General features: G+C 45.8%; 1 protein-coding gene across 1 annotated transcript in view; it reads left to right on the top strand.

The window, feature by feature from the left end:
• Positions 1-19,920, top strand: part of LOC147419207 (Haloacid dehalogenase-like hydrolase (HAD) superfamily protein) — a 57,953-nt gene extending 38,033 nt beyond the window's left edge. The window contains exons 3-10 of the mRNA XM_086505472.1: positions 15,840-15,953; positions 16,057-16,139; positions 16,988-17,071; positions 17,138-17,213; positions 17,301-17,373; positions 17,469-17,542; positions 19,257-19,350; positions 19,457-19,920. Coding sequence (XP_086361598.1) covers positions 15,840-15,953; positions 16,057-16,139; positions 16,988-17,071; positions 17,138-17,213; positions 17,301-17,373; positions 17,469-17,542; positions 19,257-19,350; positions 19,457-19,523 — 665 coding nt within the window. The 3' untranslated portion in view covers positions 19,524-19,920. The remainder of the gene's footprint in view (positions 1-15,839; positions 15,954-16,056; positions 16,140-16,987; positions 17,072-17,137; positions 17,214-17,300; positions 17,374-17,468; positions 17,543-19,256; positions 19,351-19,456) is intronic.
• The last annotated feature ends 499 nt before the right edge of the window (positions 19,921-20,419 follow it).

The following is a 20,419-nucleotide window of genomic DNA, read 5'->3' as shown; positions in this document are numbered from 1 at the left end:
TCCAAGTATCAGGTAAGCCCTCGCACATGGCACGGTTGAACATCACTGCTAGAAGCTCTGCAAGAAAATCCTTGGCATGCATAAAATGCTCTGCTACTAGGACATCGTGATCATATGCTCTCCTAGTCTTCATCCTGTCAATGGCTTTCTTTACCATCTCGGTGGTAAAGAAAGAACATGTGTGTGGGCATGGCTTTGGCGGATGTGGAAGAGGTGGCTGCCGCGAGACGGTGTAGAGATATGATGCATTCTGACCCTATACCTCCGTAGAAGTGATGATTGGTGGGGGGGAGTGCTCATGGAAGAGTCACCATGCCTTGTCTGAATCCTGGCTCAAAAACAACTGATATAAATTTGCTCTAGCCGAGCTAGAAACACCCTCTTCTTTCGTCATACCAAACGCCGAGAAGCAATCCGTGATTGCCTGTGAGTAATGACCCCTAGAAGTACCTCCCTCTGAAGTTGAGCTGTGCTGAACTGGAATGAGACGGTAAACGTAAGGAGAGCATGATCTATTGCTACCCCAATAGGCCTGGGCCCGACTGTAAGTCCTGAATAGAGGGTATGAAACTGGGTTGAGCCAAAACATAATCCATTGTGCTGGCCCAATGTTTATGAGGAAAGCAAGTGAACCCACTCGACGCTGGAAAGTCGTGAATAGAGGATATAAAACTGGGCTGAGCCAAAACATAATCCACTGTGCTGGCCCAATGTCTATGAGGAAAGCAAGTGAACCCACTCGACGTTGGAAATCTGTGGAGGCCATTGAGGATGGCCAGTCCATGTGCAGTCCCCAAATCTGTCAGATATCTACCATATCCAGTGTGCTCTTCATCTTGCGAACACTTGGCCAATCCCATATCACTGACATCCAATTCTCTCAACATTTCCTCTGAGGTATCGTAGAAAGCTGTTTGAGACTGGCATGTCCTTGCATTGAAGTCTCTCAAAAGAATAATATCTCCACCCCTAGAGAACTCCCATATGTCCTCATCCAATATCATGTAGGGTTACTCCCTCTTGGGCGATGCATGATGAGATGTGCTGGGGGCAAAATAGCATATTGCAATGTAGAGTGGCCTCCTTTGTCTCTGCTCTCACTCTGACCCACATATATCTGGCCTACTCATTCCTCCGAACAATACGAATGAGGGTTGCAGCTCCTCCTTGAATAGGACTGCCACCCCTCCTGACCCCCGTCCTCTATGCGTTGATCTCACTTCTTGCCTACAAGTAGTCTCCCAATGGTATCCCGTTACTCTAGGTAATGTGCCGCCAGGAGTCTGATGCGTTTCCGAGTAAAAGATAATGTCTCTTCCCTTAAAGCTATCCTCAAATGCGCCTACATCTAGCTTCATTGATATGTCATAATTCCATGCTGCCATTTTAAGGTTGGTCCCATTAGAGAGAGAGAGAGAGAGAGAGAGAGAGAGAGAGAGAGAGAGAGAGAGAATGAAATGAAATGTTATATTAAACATCTTCATCCCTGGACCATGGTGAAAAAAGGCCCAGGACGCCAGAGTCGAAGGAAAGCCTCTTTGCGCTCCCGCATGCGATTGGAGCTGCCCTGGAGTCTCTCGAGCTGTCCTTTGAGAGTATGGATCAGCTCAAGCCAAAGATCCCGCACAGTCTCTGCTGGTGGTATAGGGCGAATCTCAAAGATGCGGAAGCAACGGGCCCGCCAGATGAACCAGAGTGTCAGGCCACTGATGAGCTCCCATCACTCCTCTCTCTCATTGCACCACTCCTGTGGAGTAAGCTCTGTAGCAGGCTGGAGTGTAGGTCGCCCCCCCTGCATCACTATCATCCTGCTGGTGGAAGATAGCTCAAACTGAAGTGCCGGGCCCGTGAGAGTGGACCAAGTAGTTGCCTCCCAAGTGTACTTCCGAGCCGTGGAAAGAGCTGGCATCGGCCGAAGAACAGGAAGCCACACCTGTTGTGCCAAAGGACAGTCCCAAAGATAGTGACGTTGACTCTCCACAAGATGGTCACAAGCTGCACATAAGGCTGAGAGACCACTATGTACAAGCCAGCTCCCAACTGCTGTAGCTCTGTGTGAGACCAGCCACTGGAACAAAGTGACTCGCCTCGGCTGTCTGGAGTCCCACAACCTCTCCCAAAAAGCTGCCAATAACTCAGCTATGAGACCCTCCTCCTGCCAATGAGGTGCTGCAGCAGGGCGAGCCTCTCTCTGTGCTGCCAGTATGTGACGTCCCAGTCGAACAGTGTACTTAAAGAAAGGGACACCTGGGTGGTCTACAGTGGAGAAAGGGTCCCTCCAAAGCCACTCTCCAGGATCCCACTGTACTTGTGCCAGTGGACACCCAAGCCCACAGCCTCCAGTGTCCAGTCTCAAGAGCTGCTGGGTCAGGATTGATGATACAAGTCCTCCCACAGATGCCCACCACTTGGATCCTCTGAAAACAGCACTCTGCCACCTGCGGGGCCTCTACTGCAACTCAGTTTAAGCGTCCCTCACTGTGTATCTCGAAAAACAGGGAGGGAACAGTCTCTGAGCAAGCCCGAACTGAGATGAGAACCTCCAGTCGCGTGAAGGCTCCCATCCATCTTGGCGCTGTTGACTCGAGAGGTGTGAGTCACTCAGCTGGTACTGCCTCTAAGATGGCCGCTCTAACTCTTCCTCCCGTGTCTTGTTCAAACGGTAGGGAGCCTTACTGACAGGCTGTGCCCCCTCCATAAGCTCGATGCGTTGGTCCTCCGGCCGCTCGGGTGGGAGACGGGGTGAAAGATCATCCTGCAAAAAGAGATGCTTAAACTTGGTAAACAAAGCTGAATACTTGTCTAGAGCCTGAATGCTTTGGGAAACTGAAGCAACATTGATTAATGCCACTTGTGCTCCTCGTCGTAATTCACGCTTTACCTACACATGAGAAATGAGAGGCAAAGAATGCAGACCCTCCTCAACACGAATGATTATGGGAGAGTCACTTTTGGCATTTAATGTGAGAGTGTTGGCTTCCCAATCAATGAGAGGGTTATGCTCCCGAAACCATCTAATGCCCAAAAGCATATCACATCCGGAAAGAGGAGACACGAGAAATTTCCTATGAAAAGCAGCCTGTTGAGCTGTAAACAACACATCAAGGCCTCTTTCGTGATGAGAGTCCATACCAGGAGCGAAGTCAAAGACCTTGAGAGGAGATTTCTGACTAACCTCTAGGCGTGCTCTCTCAACAAGAGAGGCACTAATCACATCATGCATACTGCCTGGATCAAACAATATGATAAAACGCTGACCCTTTACATGACCATAACATGTCATGAGAGACTCATCAATGTGTGTCAAAGACATAAGAAGATTCAACTTGGTTCATTAAAGTGCTTGTGGTTGCTGTGGGTGCCTTAGGTACGTTAGGTGGGGCTGTCTTAGGACAAGCCTTCTTAATGTGACCCTTGACGTGACATTGATAACATCTACCTTCCTTAGCGTAAATCACTTGTTCTTCAGCCGTTAGGTATCCTCCTATAATTCCTTGTGCGGCTTTTTCATCCGAGGTTAGCTTAGGTTTTGCAGGTGCTTTAGCTTTACCCTTAGATTCATTTGAGAGTTCTTTTCCGAAGGATTAGAGGAAGATGGGCTAGAAGGGTTACCATTCTTACCGTTTTGAGGGTTCGGACAGGTACTTTGAGAAGTCTTGTTTTCCTTAGGCTTGCCCTTGTTGTGCTTCATCTCTTGGGAGAGAGCAATTGCTACCGCCTTGTTGAGATCCGCGGGGTCGAAGACTTCTACATCAAACTTGATGTATTCGTCCAACCCAAATAGGAAAGCCTCTTTGCGCTCATCATCCGATTTGCGTAATGACTGGCATACCATTCTGCTTGAGATTGCGCCAATCCTCTTTCAACCGCGCTAGGTATTGTGGTGGCATAAACCGCGCCTTGAGCTTGTCTTGGAAGTCAGCCCAATTGAAGGAAAGGGGCACGTCTTCGTCGGCTTCCTCTAGATGTGCGGCCAACTGTGCCTTTTGCCATGCGTGGTACCAATTAATGGCATCACCGGCAAGGTACATGGTTACCGTCAAAACCTTGCTATTGCCTGTCTTCTTAGTTGTCGCAAAATAAGCATTAAATTGATGCAACCAAGAATGAATAACAGTAGCATCCATCATACTTATTGAAAGTCAACTTCTCTGTGACGGGGTTGTTGGAGTCCGAATCTCGGCTTGTGCCACTTGATGAACTACCAACTTCTTTGGCCGGCTCGGACTTCGAGGTGAGAACTTGTCGGACCAACTCTTGCATGCATAGTTCTCTCTGTGCCTCACGCGTGGCCTCCAAGGCCGCTCGTCTTTCTTCGGCCGCCTCCTTTCTTTGTGCTTTTCTTTCTTTTCGTTCTCCGGCCGCCAAGCGTGCTTCGCGGTCCAAGGTTTCCTGTCTGTTTTGGCGTTCACGCTCCATCGCAACGCGAGTCGCTTCTTGTTGTGCCGTCGCAACGCGATTCGCTTCTTGTTGTTGTGCCATTACAACGCGATTCGCTTCTTGTTGTTGTGCCATCATGTCCATCATTGACTTGACCAAAGCCTCCATAGGATTTGGTACAATTCGTGGTGTAGATGGGGAAGGGGGAGGGTCGGAAAAACCTCCTGGTGGGGAAAATTCTTCTTCGCCTTCTTCATGCTCATCACCTTCATGCAAAGTATCCATTCCGCTTTGGGTGATGACCATACACTGAGATCTTGGGTTCGTAAGTTCACGAGGAGCTTGGGTTCTTGTGGGTCTTAGGTTCTTGGGTTCTTGAGGTTCTTCTTTAGCTTGCAATGTGTGTTAGAGAAGGATCTTCTCTTCACCCGAGCTATACTCTTCCTTGCGGGCGCACCCCTTGGCGGCCTTGCGCTCACACCAAGGTTGCTTTTTCCCACCTCACGTTGATTGGCCGGCCGCTAAGTGCACGGTCCGCTCGCAATGAGTGAGAAGAGAGCAAGGGGAGAGCAAGGGGAGGCTGGACAAGCCCTTCTTTCTTGGGTTTCTTGTCACTCTTCAAAAACACGATTAGGAATCGACACGCCCAAGTAGACTTGGGTTACGTGCGACTGCAACAAGCAAAAAAACTCTTGTGGTTCTTTCCTTGAGTGATACAGAACACTGCCAAAGCTCTGATACCAATGTAAGGTGCAGCGGAAGTGAATGTTGAACTTTGCTTAAGATGAGTGCTCCGAAATGTGCTCAAGGTTCTTTTACTTACGGAAGGGAGAGCCTTCCGTGCCTTTAATGAGAGAGTGCAAGTGATCGATAAACAATGTGAATGAAAGTGCTGAGACTCAGAGATAGAGAGAGAAGAATACGACACTAGACAAGTTGTCAAACCCTCCTCCAAGGGCCCCTCTCTCGATGGCGAGAGAGGTCTATGCTATTGATTGCACAAATTTGGTACAAGATGCTGATGCAAGTCGAGAGGCTATGATGCAATGTGTATCAAGGTTGTCGACAACGAGGCTGAAATGCTAACTGCTGGAAGTGCGGGATCTGCTGCTGAAAACGCTGATTTCATGATGTATAAAAACTCTGATTCATGCTGAACCTACTGCTGTCTAAACGCTGAATTCGCTGGCCTGAAAAACGCTGATCTGAGGGTTGCAAAAACGCTGGTTTGAGGGCTTCAAAAACGCTGATCTAAGGCCTTCAAAAACGCTGGCTTAACTGTTGAAAAACACAAGGCTTTATAGGGTTCTTGCTTGAGAGAGAGAGAGAGAGAGAGAGAGAGAGAGAGAGAGAGAGATGCCTGTTGCAAGGTAACTTGTCTGTGCGCTTCTTCCTCTTCTGCCAGATTGCACTAACGCTAGGTTTTCTTTTATATTTGCTTGGCTCATTTGTCCTACCCAGTTCCCAACAAAAGTCAATTAAAAAATAATAAGTGAAAAATGGCTAAAATAGGGAAAATGGAAAATGCTCCTGATGGATATTGATGGTAATGCTGATGATCATGCTATGTGCAACCAGAGGATATGCATCTACTCTAAGTGCCTGGGCATGCACGGTCTGCGAATAGACTCACAAAAGTGCCAGAACACTTCCTAAGCTAGGCTATCTGAACCCTTGTCATGAAGTAGCTTGTCCACGTGCACATAGGGTTAGATGTGCACGTGACAACTAAAATCATCATCATCAATGCCCGAGGATGCCCGACGTCGGGCGTGGTTTGAGGAAGTATTGCATCGGTCATTGAAGAGCTTCATCAATGTCCACCTCTGTAAATAGTCCTATTGGGCGTCTCCCATGTCGTGCTAGAATAGTCCCGATCCTCTGATGGAGCCTCCGTCGATGTCGTGGTCGCTTGTAGACGTGGGCGTCTAGCTCTCCCGAGCTCAATGGCTTTGTCAGCTAATATACCTTTGGTGTAGGTGGGCTCTGAAGTCTGCTGTGAAGCATGCTCATCTAGCTATCGAGTCTCTGCTCTAAAGAAATCAATGATCTCTCTCTGTGAATGTCTCCCATTGCCTGATCTCCTCAAGAGACTCTCCCTGTGTCTGCGCAGCTCTAGCAAAAACAAACCAAGGCATCGCTGATCCTGATATCTCATGACTCTAGCCAACGGTTTAAAGCCCTGACAGTATTCCTCTCTGAATAGACAATGAAAGTGGCCTCGTATCTCATAGTATACCGGACAATGACAAATGTGATGTAACTCTGTCTCTGGCTCTATATGAAACAACTGGAATATCTTGGCCTCTACTGGTACTCTCCTAAATCTTCCAATCTCAATCTCTAGCTGATGCGATGATGTGCGCATCTAACCAATACCACATCGGGATAAATGAGTGTCCATATAGGTCGGTTTGATCACATATCCATCTTCTGTTAGTTGGAGAAGATGCTCTCTATAGAAGGCCATCTTCGCACCCAACTCTTGTGTCGGCTGTATCCGTGTGCTCCTGGTGTCAAGCTGAATCAAACCCTGACATATGAGTCTACTGATCTCTGTCCGTGTGAGAGATAGGGAGGGTGCATCCAAGGAGTAAAATAAAACACTGATTCGGGAGGCCCGAATACTCCACGCTCTGACGGAACCAACCTCCACTCACCCGAGGTAGTAGGATGACCTTTGGGAGAGTGTGGGTGTCCCGAACCAGAACACGTACTATGGGGATGCAGGCCGCCTTGGCAACTATAGAGGCTGCCGTGCGAGGTGTCTCCATGATAGTCCCAATCGCTAAGCTTATCCTGGAAAGGAGCTGAAGGTACTCCCTCCTCAAGCCGGGGAAGCAGACTGAGATGGGCAGGTCTACTTCCTCGACAGGAACGTCGGTAGTTGGGTTGAAACCGTGGTGCCACTGTCGAAAGTGTGCTCGAACTGCTCGGATGGCTAGGGGCTTATCGCAATGACCTTGGATGCCATCTCGGGAGTCTCAAACTCTATCTGGTAGTAGCCACGTCCGAGAAGCTAAACATCGAGAATCTTGCCCACCTCTACGAGAAGGCGGGCCTGAAGGAGATCGCGCACTTCCCCTCTATTGGGTCTGGTGCCGAGAATCTTGCAAATAACAGAGGTGTCCTCAAGGCGCGCCACCTCTGCCTCTAAGCTTGCTTGCTCTGTCGGTGAGAGAGCAAGTCGGACGATGGGTTCTGCGGGGTCAGGCGAGGGGGCTGTAGTGGAGTCCCTATGTGGCGGAGCAGAATCCTCCATCTGTGTCTTCTGCTGCAAGGGCATACGATGGGGAGTCGAAGGCGTTGAAACGAGCGAAGTGATTCTGTCCCGCTGTGAACCAGCTCTGACAGAGACAGAGACTCGAGGCGGGGGGGGGGGGGGGGGGGGGGGATGGCACAAGGAGGAGCGGGGGGGAGGGAGCATGATGGCAGGTAGGGGCAGCAGGATAGGGTGGGAGGGGGCAGTGAGGGAGGGGCGGGCAGGGGCAGCGGGACAGGGTGGGAGAGGGCAGCGCGGCGGGTAGGGGTAGCGGGACAAGGTGTGGGAGGGCAGCGTGGCGGGCAAGGGCAGCGGGACAGGGGGGGAGGAGGCAGAGTGGCGCGGTGGTCCACTCTTCTTTTGAGGAAAGAAGCCCTGGTCAAGTGGTTGAAATTCAAATGACTCTTTATTTCTTGGTTGACCCGGGAGTACAAACGAGATATAAGAACCGCTTGGAACCATCTTAGGATGACCAAGGGAGATTCTTTGGGCGCATATTGCGAGAGGTTTCGGGACTCTTTTCTACCGACCTCTTCGTTTAAGGCCACCTTTAAGAAACAGATTGAGCGGTTTTGCTACGGACTCCCTACAAAGATCCGAGATTACTGCCTTGAACAAATGTCGGACTCTATTCAAGAATTAATGGGTCATGCGAAACGGGGGTTCTCGATACATTCGAGAAATTTGACCTACCCCACTGATGAAATCTTGACTCAAAGGACCAGACAAACCTCCAACAATGACAATAGAAAGAAAAAGAGTCCCCAGGAAAAGAAAGATACACGACCCCGACTGACTCTTAGAGAAAGGGCTAACTATCTCAAAGAGGGGAAGTGTTTTGGTTGCAGGGAACAAGGGCACATATCCGCAAAGTGCCCCAAAAAGGCACAACAAGGACAGACTGAAGACAGGCCAGAGAGTTCAAGAGCAACAGAGGAACATGGCAGAAAAGGCAAGATGAAAGCAGGATTGGTACCGGATTGCATGGGGACCGACCCAAGCCAGATAGATGAAAGTACAGAACTTTACCAAGCTTGGGGCAAAGTGAAAGATCAAGAAACCCTTATCTTTTTTGATGGAGGAGCCAACGCCAACTTTATTTCACCTGAATTGGCGGCACGGCTTGAGATTACGCCTGACAGGATGGGGCCACCGGCAGAGGCAGTTCTAGCGGCACCCGGACGGGATGTAGCCATTACGCCTATGATTAGCAAACTTCGTTTGTATTGTTAGGGGTATTTAAGGCACGAGGACTTTTACATCATGCCTTTGGAAGGGTGTGGCGTCCTCCTAGGAGTCCCTCGGTACCATAAGAACAACGCTGTGGTCGACTATCGGGCCAAGAAAGCGACTTTGACAAATGAGAAGGGCAGAAAAATTTTACTAGATGTAAAATTGAAGGGCGAGTCCGCGTCCCTATTGTATCGGCTTCGGCCATTTCCAAATTGGGACACATCGCCTCAGCAGTAGGAGTACAGATGGACCCGGCCAAGATTGAGACTATCAGTGATTGGCCAGACTTGAAGAATGTTCATGAAGTTAGAAGCTTCTTGGGCTTGTGTTCTTACTACCGGCAGTTCATTCGGAAGTTTGCAGAGGTAGCTTCCCCTTTGCACATATTGACTCAGAAAGGAGTCCCTTTCTCGTGGGGACCAACAGAGTTGACTGCCTTTCAGATACTTAAGGAAAAATTGACTACTGGACCAGTGTTGGCTTTGCCGGACTTGCAAAAGCCATTCAAAGTTTATTGTGATGCTTGTGGTCGTAGTACGGGAGCAGTCTTAATGCAAGAAGGCCATGTGATTGCTTATGAAAGTAGATTGTTTTCAAGGCCAGAATTGACAGCACAGATTTATGAGAAAGAGCTATTGGCAGTGATCCATGCTCTTACTCAGTGGCGACATTACCTACTCGGAGCCGATTTTACGGTCTTTACTGATCATCAGAGTTTACGCCACTTCTTGTCACAAAAGCAGCTTTCGGAAAAGCAGATGCCGTGGGCTAACATCTTATCACAGTTCCACTTCCAGATTGTCCATGTTCAGGGACAGAAAAACTTAGTGGCATATGCTTTGTCTTGAAAGCCCCTCGTCTTGGCCATTTCCATGATCCATCATAGAAGCTTCGAGGATATGGTTGATCAGTACGCCATTGATCCCGATTTTTTCGATGTTTTCACTCGGATACAGAATGGGGAGATAGTACCAGGGTATTCCATACGGGATGGCTACTTGATGAAGAATACGATGTTGTGTGTTACACAGCCGTTGAGGGAAAAGGTTTTGATTGAGTGCCATTGTCCACCTTTTACAGGTCACCGCGGTGTCCACACCACCTTGAAAGGTGTGGAGCGATATTTCTTTTGGCCGAGACTCAAGAAAGATGTGGACGACTTTGTTCGCAGTTGTTTAGTATGCCAGAAGGTCAAGTTTGAGGCATAAGGCACAGGGATTACTACAGCCTTTACCCATTTCCACCCGCCCTTGGGAAAGTATTGCAATGGATTTCATCTTTGATCTCTCCAAGACTCCGAGTCGGCACGATGGCATTTGGACTGTCATTGACAGATTTAGCAAGCAAGCTCATTTCATTCTAGTGAAGAAAACAGTCAAGTTGGACCATTTAGCGAGACTGTTCATTGCACAGGTATTTCGATTACATGGCATGCCTGAGACAATAGTCTCCGACAGAGATCCCCGATTCACGAGTTTGTTTTGGAGGGCTATTTGGGAGAACTTTGGCACATGGTTGTAGTTCTCGTCATCATTCCATCCGTAGACGGATGGGCAATGTGAGATCGCAAATTTAGTTGTTTTGGATCTATTGAAGTCTTACATCTCTGATCAAAAGACTCAATGGGAAAAAAATTTGCCTTTGGTTCACTCTTCGACATGGAAGGCACCATTTGAGATAATTGAAGGTGCTCCGAAGGTTCCACCTTTTCTCAACACTAAAGACAAGATTTTTGAAGCCGAGCAGTACACGAGGGACTTGGACACTGCTTTTGCCAAGGTCCGGGAGGCTTTAGAGAAATCTCAAGAACGACATAAGAAGGCAGCAGATCGATATCGACAAGATTTGAAATTAAAGGAAGACGATTGGGTGCTCTTACATTTTGAGAAGGCATGCCTAAGGAAACGAAAGGGAAAAGAGTGGCTTTTTCCAAAGCTTAGCATGAAGTATTATGGCCCTTTCTAGATTAAAGAAAAGATAAATGTTGTCTCCTTTAGACTCAAGATGCCCGATACTTGGAAGATTCACAATGCATTCCATGTAGTCTCTTGAATCCTTTTAAAGGTGATGTGCCAGTTGATGGGGAGTCTGATGAGCAACCCAAAGTGGAAGAAAGCGAGGAGATACTCGTACCTAAACAGATTTTGGCACACAAGGAAAGAAAGATGAAAGGTGAAGGGATTCGGCGGTTCTTGGTTAAATTCAAGAACTATTCGGCATTGGATGCGAAGTGGATGGAGGAGGACCTAGCAGATACTCCTCAGATTTTGGAACTTTACCTTGAAGCATTCAATTTAGCATAGTCTAGTCCGATAGAACCCCAAACTCAGCAAGGGTGAATCTGGTGCAGCGGGTTTGCACAAGAGGGGAGTCACTCTACTCCTTTGTCAACAGATTACCTCGATTTGAATAAGGTCACTGATGTCCCCTTTGGGTTTCAGGGATACTAATGGGCTGACAAGTATTCTGTTGTATGACTTTATGAAACGGAATTCCCCAAAATTGAATATGATTGATTTGTACTCTCTCATTTGACTTGTTTGAGTGCAGGAACTGAAAGACCAAATGACTGCAGCATTTCGGTCTCATAAATCTCTATAGACATGGTCGCAATAAGGATTAGTTAATTGGGCATCAGTGAGGTCTGAAATGGATCTAGATGCGATTACTAAATACATTGCTGGCAGTCATGGTCTGAGATTTGGAATGAATTTTTCTGTGATTTGTCATGTGATGTCCTATGATGTCAAGTGATGTGATTGTCATTTTTGTACAAGTGCTAGATATGTCGTGTCTAGTGCGTCGGTACTAACAGTCAGTGTCTACTAAGACAGTTTATAGCCTCTGTCTGTTTTGCAGGCGTAATCGAGGGCGATTACAATTCTTTCAAGAGAGGGGTATGTTACAAATTGATGACGTGGCAGTGTCTGGACACACTCACAAAGTGATGACGTGGCTGACAGTACGGACATGCTGACGTGGCTCGACTGTATGGACGCCCGGAATATGCGTTGGCAGACAGTACGGAAACCCGAAAAACGCTCAAACTGGCTGACGTGGCAGCGTACGGATTTTCCGCATTTTACGCTAGCTGCTGACTTGGCCTGGCTATACGGATTTCTGCAGTTAACGTTGGCTGCATTTGCTGGCAGATTTTAGCCAAGATGCTTTTGGAGCTCATGGATTTTGAGTTTAATGCTTTTGGGGGCTCTGGTTTTGGCATCCCTTTGTAGCCTTTATAATGGACCCAAGGGGTAACTTCTCATAGCATCTGGACGCATAGTCTGAGAGCGAGCACCCGCGGGCAGTTGTACATTGCTCAAAGATTAATATAAAAGAAATACTGAAAGGGGCGCCAGTCTTCGGGGCCAATCTCTCTTGGCACAGAACTACGTCGAGCCGTGTCGGCTGTTTAATTTGTGAAGTGTTTTGAAGTGAATCTCTGCTGTGTCGCGACAGAATCTTGACTTGGGGTGTCCAAGTTTGTTACATCTTTCCACATCCTTAGATGGTTCCAAGCTGTAATCACATCCTGTTCATATTGCTCGGTCACCATGCCGAAGTGAACACTTCCTTGAACTTTACCCACGATTTTGGAGCTTTACTGTAAAGAAGCAGGGTCGACCACCATGTCTGAGTATTGCCCTTAAGAAAAGACGTGGCCTTTCGTGCCTTGGAGGCTTCAGAGAAGTTGCCCTCAGAGAAAGCGATGTCAAAGTGTTGTACGTAAGCAAGAGCTCAATGAGAATCCTTGAAGCTAGAACAAGTGTCAAACCGTATTGCTTGACCCCATCTTGAACTCTTGAGGTGGATGGTACCAAAAGTATGGGAATCACTGTCATAACTATTGAGGATGAGGTGTCCTTCTCTGAACTGCCAGATTTCTTTCGGTGCTTTTTAGACGACTTCTTGGATTTTCTTTTCTTGCTTTTCTTGGTCTTTCTCCGCTTCTTCCACTTCTTCTCATCCTCGTTGGAACTAGAGGAATTGTCGGAACTCTCTAAAGACGAAGAAGAATTGCTGTCGTCCTTGAAGGGAACACGCTTCTTGGATCCACTATCTGCCTCCAAAGTGGATTTCCAGCCCAGGTATCTGGCAAAATTCTCTGATTTGCTTTTCTTTCGGGAGTGTTTGTTGGCTTTGATCATCGTATTGACTTTCTACTCAACAGCTTGTCAAACTCTTCTTGCGAGTACAATTTCGGCTTTTCTGCACTCGGCTTTGTTGTAGTCTTCATGGCCGACTTGATAGTTGAATGGACGGCCTTCTGCCATCGAGAGTGAACCTCATCAAGTGGATGATTCTTCAAATACTTCAAGTAGCAAACTCGGAGTTGAAGCTTGGACTCCTTTTTGTCGGGATTCTCCACCGGTAATGAAACCAACCCGTAGGGCGGTAGACTTTGGCTTTCACCCGAAACTTTACTTTAGACTTTAAAACACAGAGAAACTTAGCAAATAAAAACCTGTAACGAGAATTGACACTTCAAGTTAACTCCCACCAAGCTATTCGAAATTGTCCATGACTGTAATTGCAGGTTTTTGACCCAATTTCGCCAACATAATGGCGCAAAATTCCTCTAGGTCAAAAGTGCACGCCTAGGACGCTTTTCCCCGCATTCTGGAAGCTTTACGGTGAGCTGTAGGTCAATTTCAGCCTGCTGTAATTTTCTGTTTTGCCACTGTTAGGTGCCTATTGTACACGCATCCCAAGGCCTTTCTGAGGCTCCCCTGGCAATTCCCTACAGTTAAGGTGTGAAACCCTAAACCTGCGGAAAAACACAGCAGGCTGTAATTCTCTGTTTTGGACCGTTTCGAGCAGAGCGAACACGTCTACACATGTCTCAAATGCTTCCACACGCAATGGGACAGTTCCCCTTCGAATTGGACGAGTTTTCGCGCGAGAAAACTCTCCAATTTTGCAATCCTTGGCGATGGAACTGTGCGTACCTGTGGGGAAAATTAGCTCATCCGGTTCCTATTCAGAAGACTCTTGCCTTGGCAAACACGCATAAACCTTCAGAACTGTACATGGTCATCTGAGAAGCCCAACTAGTGGGGCATTACCATATGTGCAAAGGGGAGAGAGAGATGCGCGAGAGCAAATGGTCGCGCGCTACATAGAGCAAGGGAGAAGGCAAGCTTTCCATTAAAGTTGTGATCACCTGCACCCACTACTCACACACACACCGTAGCACTTGTGAGCCAAAATTCAGTCCCCCTCTCTCAAAATGGGCGCCCCCAGCTGGGATGAGCTTGGCAAGTGCACCTGGAGCCGCCAAGTGTCCAGTTTACCTCTTTTGAGTTAATTCCTAGTACCCACTGACTTATTAACTGTAGCGAGGGGGCCTAAATGACTTTGAATTGAGCCTAGACACCCTTTTACTGCTCGGATTCCAGTGCCGGTCGGCTGACCAACTCGTGGCGACCTCCCTTCCCGACTGCAGGTGAAACTCTCGACTCGGCCGTTTCACACTGGCCATACAATGTCCGGCCATTTGCAGCTTCAAAAAGAGGGTCCCAAGAATTAAATAAAAATCTTCGGAAAGAAACCAACAACTAAGGTTAGCAGTTGCCACGTCCTCGTGACAGGCAACCTACCGTTGTCCTCTCCCGATTCCTCGGAAGGAGACTTGCTCCCGTTGGTTCTCTTCGTTCCCTCACCAAGATTGGAGTGGTCTTCATTGTCTCGTAGACGAGTAGTCGGTGGACCATTGTCCTCTCTGTCGGATTCACGAACCCATGTGTGTTGCAAGAAACGGATGGGATCCTTAATAGGAGAAGAATCGTGTGATTACTGATACCACTCTAGCAGGCTTGGACACCTAAGCGAGAGATCAATAGCAACACAGGAAAGTACAATGTACGAGGGTCCCCTTCTTTGCAGTTGCTTCCAAGCTACCTTCTAGAAGAGGAGCCGTGGCAATCCTTATAAGGGTTACATGGGGGCCAAAAAACACGGTGCCCCCTTGCTGTCACATGTCCAAAGCTGGTGCCAAAAACTCCTGCCAAAAAGCTTCGCAAAATTGCCATCTAATTACTTGTACAGATTGCCATGTGGCAGCCCGTAAAATGCGGCGGATTTTTTGCTGACTTGCTTCAGATTTTGGGCGTCCAGTTTTAAAGCGTGTGGCCTTTGGGTTTTGGTCCGGCCTCTTTACTAAGCCCTTGAGAGGCCATTAGGCCTATGCCACATCATCATACTTGTGACAAGCTCTCTCAACTCCTTCATGAGTTTTGGCTACCAAACTCCATTGATCCAACACCTATTTGCCTCTTTGTGACAATAAATCAACAAGTGATCTTTTGGGGAGCCCTAGTTTTTCAATGTAAATGAAACATGTTTGCATAAGTTATCATTTCCTCAAAGAGCTTGTAGCCCATGGTTTCATTCAACTTGTCTTTTTCCAACTGGCATGAATTGGGCAGACTTTCTCCCACAGGTGGTGCTTGAACCGAAGCACATGCCTCTTGCATTGATCTCTCTCTTCACTCATAGCATCGGGTGGTAGCTTGTTGAAAGGGGCAGCGGGATCTTTTTTTGAAGTCAAGAATGGAATCCACCCTCAAGGGGGATGTCAAAATGTAATGTCATATGTAAAGCTGGATTTTCTTGTTTTACCTCGAGGAAAAATCCCTACCTATTTCCCCTTGATTGAGCTACCGAACAGTGCTCTTCACACCTACCAATCACACATTTAATGGTTTTAGTTTGGTGTAGTGCAATCAATTTTTAAGGTGTTCTCAGCTCTCTTTGGTATTCTTAGCTTGTGTCTCAAGTATGCCATCAGGGCTAGTGTCTTTTCATTGGTGATTAGCTTCCACAGGCTGTGCCTTATGTTGTACTTTTAAAGGAACCACAAAGTTGAATTCAATCTTTTTATCCAGAAAAAGCATAATTTGTCTGTTCTTTAGAAGCATGTTTTACCTGGATTGAATTTGCTTTTATTTTGAACTCCTTTCAGTGCCAACAGTGCCCAGCAAAAAATACAAGGCATTGCTTGTTGATGCGGGTGGTACTTTGATTTTACCTGCAAAGCCTATTGAAGAGACCTATGCTGCATATGGTGTGAAATACGGTATCTTTTCAATCAGCCTTGCCAATGCTTGGGCTTGCTATGATGAATTGAAAATCAGTCATCAAACATGTTCACTGGACATCACAAGGAAACTGTGTGTTAGGTGTGAGTCTCACAACCAAGGACATTAAAGCAGGTTTTAAGAGAGCTTTTGCGGAAACGTGGGCAGCACATTTAAGATATGAGGTGCGTTGTGGGCTTAGTTTGCAATACTTTATCGGTATCTGTTGTGAAGAACCACCAGGGTCTCCCGATCTTAGTCAAGCTTAGTTACTATCTATCAACTAAGAAAGATGTTTCATAACGCAAGTCTATTGTGGTTCTCTTTATCCTCAATGCACAAATTTTCTGCGACAGTCACTAATATTAGCATATATGTGTGTCTTGCTTACAGTTTGTAGAAAAGTGATGCTTGCTGCTGTTTCTTATTTTGGGTGCACTCTTTTTCATATGCTGCTATTTGGATGATGTTTAGACCTTTTCTGCTCATTGATTTTTGACGTCTCTCCTATGTGTAGTTTCAGATTTGTTGACATTTAAAAGCATCAATACTAGAAAAGAAAAGACCTAGGGTGAAAGATTTGAGACACAAAGCTTGGGGACTCCAGCATCTTATGGATTCGGTTGTTGCCGGAGTGCTTGCTTGTGACGTTTCAATTAGGGCATGTGTTTTTTTGACTCCACTGGCATTGGTAGGTGGCTTTCTTTTGTCACCTTCGGCACACTTATTTGTGCTCTGCTTGGAAAAAGCCTCACCATGTATACATGTATAATTGCTGAAGTAGGAGAGGAGGCTATGGGCTGTGGATATCCTTCTTCGACAGGCTAATCAGTCATTCAAAGCAAAGCATATTTTGAACAATATAAACTTTCAGTTTGTGTGTGAACAATTGGGTGCATTAATGATGTTGTGGCGTAAATCTTGTCGAATTTGGTGCCAAAAAGCATAAAATGTGAAGTTTTTGCCACCATATAGTTTGCATGGCATATGAAAACTGCACCTTGAATGGACAGCACTAAGGAATGTTTCACAGGGTGATGGTAAGCTATTTTGGAGGTATGCAGTAGCTCAGGCTACAGGTTGCAATGATGAACAGTTTTTTGAAGAGCTTTACCAGGTACTTCTTTAACCTCCTTTGTTACATTCAAGTGGAGAGTAAGAATATTAAGTTTGGCCTTGATAGCACTATGCCAAAGCAGCAGCTTGGAAGCTACCTGTTGGTGCTGTAACGTCTTTACATCGATTGCGAAGTTCTGGAGGTAGCATCATTTTGTGAAAAGAAGCTTGGGAAGTTTCCTATGTGCACAAATTTGATAGTGTGCTAAAGTCATCTTTTTGAATGGCAGTGAAACTTGGAGTTCTTTCCAACTTTGATACTCGCTTGCGTCCGCTGCTACAGGAGCTTAATGTTGCGGAAGTGTGAGTTTGATCTGTTCAATATGTGATTCATGCAGAGGCAGTACTTTCTTTGTCCTTGCTGTGTAATGCTTCAATTGCCTGTAAAAACACATCAGGTTTCATTCGATAATCGTTTCGTGTGAAGTTGGGTACGAAAAGCCTGCTCCAGAAATTTTCAAAGCCGCTCTCAGTAAGAAACACCAGCTCTTTCATTTTGTTCAACAGATATGTTTGCTTTATATTTTGTTGATTGGTAAAGTCAGAGTCATGATTATTCAGTCCTACACTGAATGACGAGCAACGGTATTTGTGCAGCAGGTCAGACTGCAAGGGAAGTCTTAACATAGAAAACTCAGAAATAAAGTATACGAACCGTTAATTATTTAAAGGGAAAATTACCAAAATACCCCTCTAATTTGTAAAAATTCCCAATATACCCCCAAATTTCAAAAATTCCCAAAATACCCTTGTATCTATTTTGGTTGGATTATTCAAGCTTATCATTCCTTTATTCTTTTCTGACAATGAAGATCCGTTTTTGAGTGCTTAGCATGTAATTTGTCACAAATTACCTCGCAAAAAAGGGCATTTTGGAAATTTATGACAAAATATCGGGGCTATTTTGGGAAATTTTGAAATTTTAGGGGTATTTTGGGAATTTTCACAAATTAAAGGGGTATTTTGGTAATTTTCCCTTATTTAAATTATGATAATCAGGGCGGCATCATATCTACAATAAGATAGAGTGAGGCTTGGCAGCCCACCCATACATTTGGTGTTGTTGCGGGGGAGGAAGTGACCTAAACTAGGAAAAACCTCGGGGCTTGGATATCATTGTCCATCACTTCCTCTAGGTTTACCTGGAGGAAAACATCATCTTTTAGAAATTGCACAGTTGAGGAGTGTTATCTTCAGCTATGTAGAGGGGACTTGGGAGTAGTCATACTGGCCGAGGACCTTTAGGTATAGATTTAGTTGTTTTTTAGTGTTAGATGAGTTAGACCATGTCAAAGTCTAAAATTTGACACTCAATTCATAGAAAACAAGAAAAAGTCGGTGTTTGTGGACACTTTCCACTACCCATGTTGTGTTTTGATTAGTAGATTAAGTAATCATCACGGTTACACAGACAGGGTAGCTTTCTCAGAAAACAAATCAGAGGGACTTCCAAGTTGATTGCGCCGCTTTCAAATACTTTGGATGGCTAGGTGTCTAATTTTTATAAAAAAACGACCAGTCTGGCCATCAAAAAATAAGCCTGATTGCACTACTCTGATCGTTTGTGTTGTGACTATTTTTTGCTTCGAAGAAATGATCAGCTGCTGGACATGGCCAACACGTAAGTGCCATGTACCATCAAGCAAGAGCCACACGCAGGCATATCCCATATATACCAATGGAGGAATCCTTTGAGATGACCTGTCCCAGGAGGACGATGCGCACTCAATCTACTTTAGGCAGGATGAACACAATTGAAACTTCTTCATAAAGATCCAATTGCTCAAGGGCAAGATGGACTCGAGTGACATTTATGAAATCCAAGGCGCTCAAAGCGCAAGTACGGTTAGAAGTGCAGGCGATTGTTCAAGTAGACAGTTCCTATTGAATTGACAAGATAGGTAGATGGAGCCTAAAAAACCTTGAGAGGTGCACTTATGAGAAACCATCTAAATCATGTGCGTTCAAATGGTATTAAAAAAACCCCAAAACCTAGATATTGTGAGGCAATAAAATGATCCGTTTTTCCTATTAAACTTACAGGAATTAAAAAACCCCTTGTGTAAGAAAACTAAAATAAATTTAATAAATTAAAATACCCCTCCTTTTGACAGATGTGGTACAACGTTTTTTGAGGTGGACCCCCAAGTAAAAAACACATGTGAAACGTTGACTGTTTGTTGCAGGAGAGCTGGATGTTCAAGCCAATGAGACGGTTCTTTTAGGAGACGACCCAATTGCAGACAAGGAAGGGGCCAAAGCTATGGGAATAGATGCATGGTATTTGTACAACAATTCTTGTCCTTTTTTTTAACCAAGTTCCAAAAGGACAGGCTTACAAGTATGGTGTTTGTTTGTTTGGTTTTTTTCTCTTGGTTGATGAAAGGCTGTGGAGAAAAGAAATCAACACATTTGAAGAAGTAGCAGACAAGGTGCTACAAGTAGGAGATTAATGGTAAAGGGTAAAATCACAACCCTGCGAATGTAACACAAAGGAACACCTTTGCTTTTATTCTCCCCTTTGTAGTAATGAGTCATTATTGTCAGCTGCTTAATCAATTCCAGCCGAAATAAATCATCTTTTGCGAAAGTGCTCCACACGAAAAGCTTCGAAGGAGCGACATGTCCAGAGGAGAGGGATACTTGGAGATTTGGGAGGGTGGTTGGCCTCACCTGTAGAAGCTCCAAAGTCTCTCTCTTACCAATGAATGTATTCTTGTTTTGTGTGAAGCTTGAAGAGTTGAGATGAGCACATTGCCAAAATTCCTTTTGCATTGCTTAGAGTAGTGACTAAAGGCAGTGTAGCTAACACATGCTTTAAGTACAAATACCACAAAGGTTCAAGCTTGATGCCATGGAGAAAGCTGAGTAGATGCCAACTTAGCTACTTCAGCATTGAAAATGATTTGTTTGAGGAGGGGGTGCAAGGTCTAAAATTCATAGGTATACTAGAATTTTTACACGATAGGTGCTCTCGCCCTTCACATGCTTTGTGGAAAATGATATGTGTACATGGTTGTTTAAAAGAAGGGGGTGCAAGGTCTAAAATTCATAGGTATACTAGAATTTTTACACGACGGGTGCTTTTGCCCTTCACATGCTTTGTGGAAAATGATATGTGTACATGGTATCAATTTTAGGCCCCTTGCTTTGATAGGGGTTTGGTAAGAGAGATACACAACCTTAAGGTTCAAACGATTGTTTTGGTACCAAACTAGTGTTAATGTGACAACTTGACAAGTTGTCCTTGCATAAAAATCTCTATCTAACATGATGTCTCCCACTCATGAGTACTCCTTTATCAGCCATGATTGGATAAAGTGATTGCCCAACATGGGCTAGCATATTG

This window comes from Adiantum capillus-veneris, chromosome 29, assembly GCF_014529385.1.
Source record: "Adiantum capillus-veneris isolate H3 chromosome 29, ASM1452938v2, whole genome shotgun sequence".
Taxonomy (NCBI): Eukaryota; Viridiplantae; Streptophyta; class Polypodiopsida; order Polypodiales; family Pteridaceae; genus Adiantum; species Adiantum capillus-veneris.
Note: the sequence above shows the minus strand (reverse complement) of the source record. Positions and strands in the feature narration are given on the sequence as shown.